We start from the raw sequence: 7104 nt of genomic DNA, 5'->3' as shown, positions 1-7104 counted from the left end.
TGAGATATCCCTTGATATTCATGGTTATGCGGATTCAAATAGGGCATGTGATATTGAGAGTAGAAATCCACCAATACTTATGCGATTACTTTATTTTGTGGTGCAAGAGTTTGATGAGTAAGCAATAGGATATTCTTTATTTGTCCACTACAGTACTCAAGTATATTGAAGCTACTCATTCTTTTAAAGAAGACATTTTGCTTAAGAGATAGTGTTCAGGTATTGGAGTAGACCAAGGTGTAATGATGGTTTATTGTCACAATCAATGTTTGATCTGTCTAGCTAAGAACTTGAATTTTCATGCTAGGACCAAGCACATTGATGTCCAACATCACTTTGTTAGATATATGGTAAAGGATGGTAGGGTGAAACTAGTTAATGTAGAGATTTTGATGAATGTTGCTAATTATTTAACTAAGGTTTTGAGCATAGAGAAGTTTACGTGGTGTTTAAGTATGTGGGCCTTATGGCTACTTGCGATTAGATTATGGTGTAGATACTTCCTATTCTCTTGCATGGTTTTCAACAAATGGGAGAATGTTAGAAATATAGTGTCTCAACCTTGCATTTACATAAGGTTGCTATTTATAGTAATTTTACATTTGAGCACGGATTGGTTTGAAATTTTTCCCAAAGCTACGAATTGGCTAAATAAGAATGTCAATAAATTTTTATTACGAGGTAATGTCTATATTTGAGGATATTGAATTTTTCTTTATTTAAAAGTTTCAAAGTCAACTTGGAAGGCCTTAGAGGCATTGTTAGGCCTAAATGTGGTCATATCGAATGTAGTAGTTTTTATTTTGATAGAGAACTTCATGAAACTTTTGGCACTTCAAATGGCTCATCAATCGAACTCTCATATCAAATGTTATGGCCTTGAAATGTTGGGTTTCTTGAAATGGGAAATATGAAAATATTTTGGACACATAAATGAGTTGTAAAAGGTAGTTATATGTGTTGGTGTATTTTTTGACACATCATAGGACATCTTAGATAGGATATAAGTTGGGCACTATTTTTTGGTCTGTTTTAGCTCATAGTTTTGTAACACCATTTGACAATTCCATGCATTGTATCTCCTATATATTAGGTACATGAAATGGAGGTTGTGTGTAAGACTCTTATAGTTATTGATTTACCTATGGATCTTTGAATGATGATACTCTCTTGAGAATCATTCTCTACAAGCATATTGTATTTTTTTTTTAAATATTTAAATAATATATTGAATACCTTTTGGATTGTGGGGTTTTTCTCCTGAAAGTGATTTTCCTAAGTAAATCATTGCAATGTAGTATGCATTCTATTTATGTTTATTAAGTTTATATAACTATTGTAAAGATCTTAATAGTTCTAGACAACCCTCATCTCAATGTTAGTATAGAAAGTTGATCTACTACCTTAACTTCCTTTCATAAATGTCATGAGTCATTTAGAAAAAAATGTGAGACATATTTTAATGATTTAGCATTGAATAATATTATAATTATTTTTGACAAAAAAAATTCATTGTATATTATTCTCTATTTTACAAGTTTTAATGTAGTATTCATTGTAACAAAAATTGAAGAAAATGATAACTACTTTAGTCATATTTATATGCTTTGAATGCTCAAAATAATTTAATCTAGTTGACTAAATTTGTGTTACTTTAATAGATGCTTGTCCACTATTTTTTTATATATATATAAATGAAAAGAAAGTATAAATATAAAAATTTGATACTTACTTTTTTTTCTTGTTTTTTAAACTTGATTTAATTAGTATCCTAATTAAAAAATATATATTATAAGAATTACCATAAATAAAATAGCAGCAGTTAAAAGTCACTATATTACACATTTTAAAACTAAAGTCAATACAATACATACGTGATGTTTTCAATGAAAAATATAAAATTTTAAAAATAGTTATTTTAATCGTTATTATATTTATAATTCTAATTATTGTATCCTTTAAGGTAAGGACTCGATTAGATAGAAACATAGGTACAATGAATAACACGAAAGAAGACATAACAATCCGTAGCAAGCAGTCTTATTGAACGGACGTTACAAAATCTCAGAACAAAGATTCGGTACAGAAGGTATTCCCACGTCCATTCCTCTTTGGTTTATTTCATAGACCGCACAATCATGATTCTACGCAAATTTTGCCTTGATTAAATCTACAAGCTTTTGGGTGATGCGGAAAGCTATGCTCAATACGGAATCCGGGATGGGGGGATTCGCCGCAAACAGAGTATTGGCGATTGTCTGAACTCCGGGAAGCTGGCTGCTCAATCCAGCTATGGCCACTGCATTTTCTTTCCCTACATTCTGCTGGAAATGCACAAGCGCCTTGGGAAACACAAACACATCTCCCTTCTCCAACGTCTTGGAGAAAAACTTGTTAGCGGTATCAATAAACCCAACAAAAAGCGTACCTTCCATAAGAAAAAGCACTTCAGTGGCTCTTGGGTGTGTGTGAGGAGGATTTATTCCACCCACTGCGTAGTCGATACGAACCAATGAAATACCCATCGTATTAAGCCCTGGTATCTGCATAACGTTTGCCGCTGTTACGTTGGACCCCACCTTGTTCGTTGTATTGCCTGGTTTTGCGAGTCCGGCAAAGAAGAAGTCTTCCGCTGAAACGTTCATTGGGTCTTTGCACACGAACCCATTCACTTTAACTGTTCAAAAGATCTGTTAGCAAGTCGTCTTGTAAGGAAATGAGATCACACCACTATATAAATTAATATACTCACCTGTGTTTTGCTTGTCTGCAACGCAGAAATCTTGCAAGGGATCGGCATCATATGCCATGACATTGTGGGTGTAACAACATATCACCAGATAAAGTCCCAACGTGAAGTAAATCATGCGGTTCGCCATTAGACTGAAGACACAAGAAAAAAGAAAACAGAACAAGACAGGAGAAGAATATGTGCTTGAATGGTGTATTACAAACCCATTACATGCTTTATATAACCGAAATTTGAAGCACTCCACATGCAATAGTTCATGTTTCCCTCCTATATTTCAGCCTGGGTAGAAATATAATATAGTTTATGGAGAGTAGTTGCTCTTTTTTTAAGTCGAATGTCGTCAGGGTTGGAGTGATTAGGTAGGGCTTCCAACCATACTGAAACTTCCCTTACAATTAAAATTTGTTGGACACGTGATTTGTCGATGAAACATCGATAAGGACTGGACTTGTTCAAAATATGCACGAATCATTGTATGGAAGAAAAATAATAATGATAATCTGTTTTGGTCTGAGATAAAATACTGCTTATCCTTATCCGAAATGGACAACTATGGCACAGAGCCGTCTGGCAAAACACGTTGTCTCCACTCTTTTAGTATCTTTGACATTTTGTATATTCACTGCCATCCAATAATGTCGACTGTTAATTTTAGTGGAAGAATTGTGTTTTCTCGAGATGGATACATGGAGACAAACATATACTGGAATGATTCAGCATTCACATTTGTATTTTACTTTATGAAAATTGTTTATAATTGTTCAAAATATTTATTTTTATTTTATTTTTCAATGGTTTAATGTTGGTGAGAGAAATTACATACTTCAACATTATCATTTGATTTTACTATTGCTTATTTCGGCGTTCTTAATATCTATAATTTGTCTTAATTCTCCTTTGCTGATACCTTTGTGAGTATGTTTACTAAATAGTCTTCATATCTACAAAAATTGAGATAGATTTATTCATTGTTCACTTTTTCTCTTATGAAATAGTACTTGGTATCAATATATTTACGATTCTTTAACAAGATAGGTTTTGACTTTTCATAGCTAAATACTGGCGATAGATCATCATTTTTATTTAATAATATTTCAATACTCTCCGCATACAAACTACTCGATATGCTATTAATGTTGCTACTATATGTTTTTCTTTTACTGATGAAATCCTCACTGTATGTTGCTTCTTTAATAGCCATGAAACATTAGCAGATCCAAAATATAAAGGAAACATCTAGAATTTCTCTTCCTATCATTTCTACTACCTATAAAATCAATGTCAATATAACTATTAAATCCAAAATAATTAGTTATAGAATATAGTACTCCATGTCTTATTGTTTCTACAATATATCTCAACATTTTCTTCTCATCTTGACAAAAGGTGTTGAAATTAGACTAATAAAATAGATAATATTGAGTCTTATAGTTACAAGGTACATCAAACCTTCAATAACTCTTTTGAACATTGTTGGACCAACATTAGACTATTTACCATTTTCCCTTACTTCCATTCCTATTGATATTTGTACTAGTGTTGCATGACAATTCAATATCTTAAATCTCCTTAATGCATCTATAGTATACTTATATTCGTAAATTAAAAATGCCTAATCTATTTGAAAAAATTTAATAATTAGAAAAAAAAATTCATCAATCACATTTTTTTAGTTCAAACTCTCTTTGTAACTAATTGAAACATGTCGACAAATATATTTTTGGTTAAAAACAAATCTACAAAATTTAAACATACAATCAAAATATAATCTTGCTTCTTATTAATATTTATGTATAAAGTAGGGTCACTACTACTTCTATTAAATCCTATCCTTATCAAGTTTGAACCAATCCAACTATACCATGATCATGCTACTAGTTTGTGATCATAAAGACATTTCTTCATTCTACATCACTTGTCTTCTTCTTGTTTTATTTCATAGACCGCGCAATCTTGATTCTACTCAAATTTTGCCTTGATTAAATCTACAGGCTTTTGACTAGAAATATAATATATTTTCTGCAGAGTAGTTGTTCTTTCTTTAGTCGAATGTTGTCATGGATTACGTAGGGCTTCCAACCATACTCAAACTGGTCTTACAATTAAATATGAATGCCTTCTTGTATGGAAGAAAAATAATAATGATAGCCTGTTTTTGTCTGAGATTAAAAATTGCTTATCCTTATATAAAAATGGGCCACCACGATGTTTCGTTGAGAGAATAGCGGTGGGACATAGCCGTCTGACAAAATTTGTTGTCTCCACTCTTTTACTATCGTTGACAATTTGTGTCTTCGCGGCCGTCCAATAATGTGGACTGTTAGTTTTATTAAAAAATTCGATCATTTTAAGCTGGATACAGGGTCACAAACATATGCTTGTCTATCAATTAACTGCAAATTAAAAAACAGTTGTTTTTTAATTAATTAATACTATAAAAAATGCAGTCCTCCAAAGACGTTGCCAAACATATAACAGAACGGTTCAGCATTTACATTTGTATTTTAGTTGATGAAATTATTTGTTATATAGGACATATATCTATTACTAGCAATTTCATCTTGGTGTATAATGGGAATGGGAATGTTGAAGAGGTGTGGAAAGTAAATTAAAGAAAAATTGGGTCTATTTTTTGCATAAATTTGTGTAGTACATGAGATCAATTTGCAGGTCATTTAAAAAATGATGTTGTTTCTTCAACAAAGGTTTCAATAGAGAATTGACAGCTTCAAATCCGCTTTACATTCATTTGCAAGGATCCAATCATAACTAAAAAGATAACTTTTCAATTAGGAAGATAATCAAGTTGCGTTACCAATAGGCTCATCTTATGTTTGCAATAGGGTGAGAGGGAGAGAGAGGGAGAGATTGAGATAGAGAGAGGAAGAGATTAAGATAGAGAGTGGGGGGAAGAGAAAGAGAAAGAGGGGTAAAGAGATAAAAATAGAGAAAAATATAGAGATAGTGTGAGATGGAGATGGAGAAAGAGGAGAGTAAGATGGAGAAAAGTAGAGAGATAAAAAGAGAGAGTAGAGAGGATTACATACATATGGAAGCGAAAAATAAATAGAAAGAGAGAGAGGGAGAGATAGAAAGATAACGATAGAGATAGGAAGTGATATCTGGAGAGGGAGAGATATAGTAGTAGAGAGAGACAGAGAGATAAATAAATAGAGATAGAGGGATAAATCAAAGAAGAAAAATAGAGAGATAGATATAGAGTGGAAAAGATATATATATATATATATATAGAGAGAGAGAGAGAGAGAGAGAGATGGGGATATAGAGGGAGACATAGAGAGGAAGAGATAAATAGGAATATAGAGGAAGAGGGAGAGATAGACAGCTATATAGATGGTGAGATAGAGTGATAAGGAGATAGAGATATATGGAGATATATGGACAGAGGGAGAGGGGGAGAGATAATGAGATACACAAATAGTGAGAACTAGAGATAGACAAATAGATATGGAGAGAGGGCTGAGAGAAATAGTTGTAGATATCGAAGAAGAGATAAACATATATTGGAAGAGAAAGTGAGAGAGATAAAGATATACAAGAAGAGAAAGGGAGAGAGAAGTAGCAACAAAGCAATAGATAGGGGAATAGAGAGAGAGAGAGAGAGAGAGAGAGAGAGAGAGGAGAGAGAGAGAAGAGATGAGAGAGAGAGAGAGAGAGATGAGAGAGAGAGAGAGAGAAGAGAGAGAGAGAGAGAGGAGAGAGAGAGAGAGAGAGAGAGAGAGAGAGAGAGGTGGTGATAATGATACATAGATAGAGATATCAGAGAGATGTATGGATATACAGATGAAGGTGGCAAAAGTGAGAGAGGAAGAAGGTGATACAGACAAGTAATAGAGAAAGGTTTAGATATAGGGAGAGATATATAAAGAGAGTGATAGATAGAGATAGGTATAGATATAGGGAATGAGAAATGAGTGTACATGTGTGTATGAGTTAGAGAGAAGAGAACTAGAGAGATATAAAAGAAAAGAGTGATGATAGAGAGAGAGAGAGAGAGAGAGAGAGAGAGAGAGAGAGAGAGTAGATATAACTTGTGAAACATGGAGGGGTGAGAGAGAGGGAGATGAAGAGATAGAAAAATAAAAATATAGGAAGTTATATAAAGAGACTAATTGAGATGAATTGAGAGGAGCATGTAAGAGAGAGGTGGAGATAAATATATAGAGATAGGGAGGGAGAAATAGGAAGTGTATCTCTATGTGTGAGAGAGAGATATAGAGATAAAGATAATGAGGGGGAAATAGGGTATACGTATATGAGTGAGAGATATGGAGATAGATATGGAGATGGAGAAAGATATAGATAAATAGATGGAGATTGGGGGAGGAGAA

General features: G+C 33.0%; 1 protein-coding gene across 1 annotated transcript; it reads right to left on the bottom strand.

Annotated features, from left to right (window-relative positions):
- Positions 1-2095: 2095 nt before the first annotated feature.
- Positions 2096-2902, bottom strand: LOC131054208 (germin-like protein 1-1). The gene is made up of 2 exons (XM_057988670.2): positions 2753-2902; positions 2096-2677 (listed from the first exon to the last, which is right to left on the bottom strand). Exons 1-2 carry the CDS (start codon positions 2877-2879, stop codon positions 2145-2147), a joined length of 660 nt encoding a protein of 219 aa, XP_057844653.2. The 5' UTR covers positions 2880-2902; the 3' UTR covers positions 2096-2144.
- Positions 2903-7104: the final 4202 nt, after the last annotated feature.

Source organism: Cryptomeria japonica, chromosome 3 (genome assembly GCF_030272615.1).
Source record: "Cryptomeria japonica chromosome 3, Sugi_1.0, whole genome shotgun sequence".
Taxonomy (NCBI): Eukaryota; Viridiplantae; Streptophyta; class Pinopsida; order Cupressales; family Cupressaceae; genus Cryptomeria; species Cryptomeria japonica.
Note: the sequence above shows the minus strand (reverse complement) of the source record. Positions and strands in the feature narration are given on the sequence as shown.

What these genes read in the sequence shown, in the direction of transcription:
- LOC131054208 (XM_057988670.2), bottom strand. Translation starts at nt 2,879, where the DNA reads ATGGCGAACCGCATGATTTACTTCACGTTGGGACTTTATCTGGTGATA. An exon ending in TGCAGACAAGCAAAACACAG is followed by an intron (nt 2,678 to 2,752) that starts GTGAGTATATTA and finishes TCTTTTGAACAG; the next exon opens with TTAAAGTGAATGGGTTCGTG.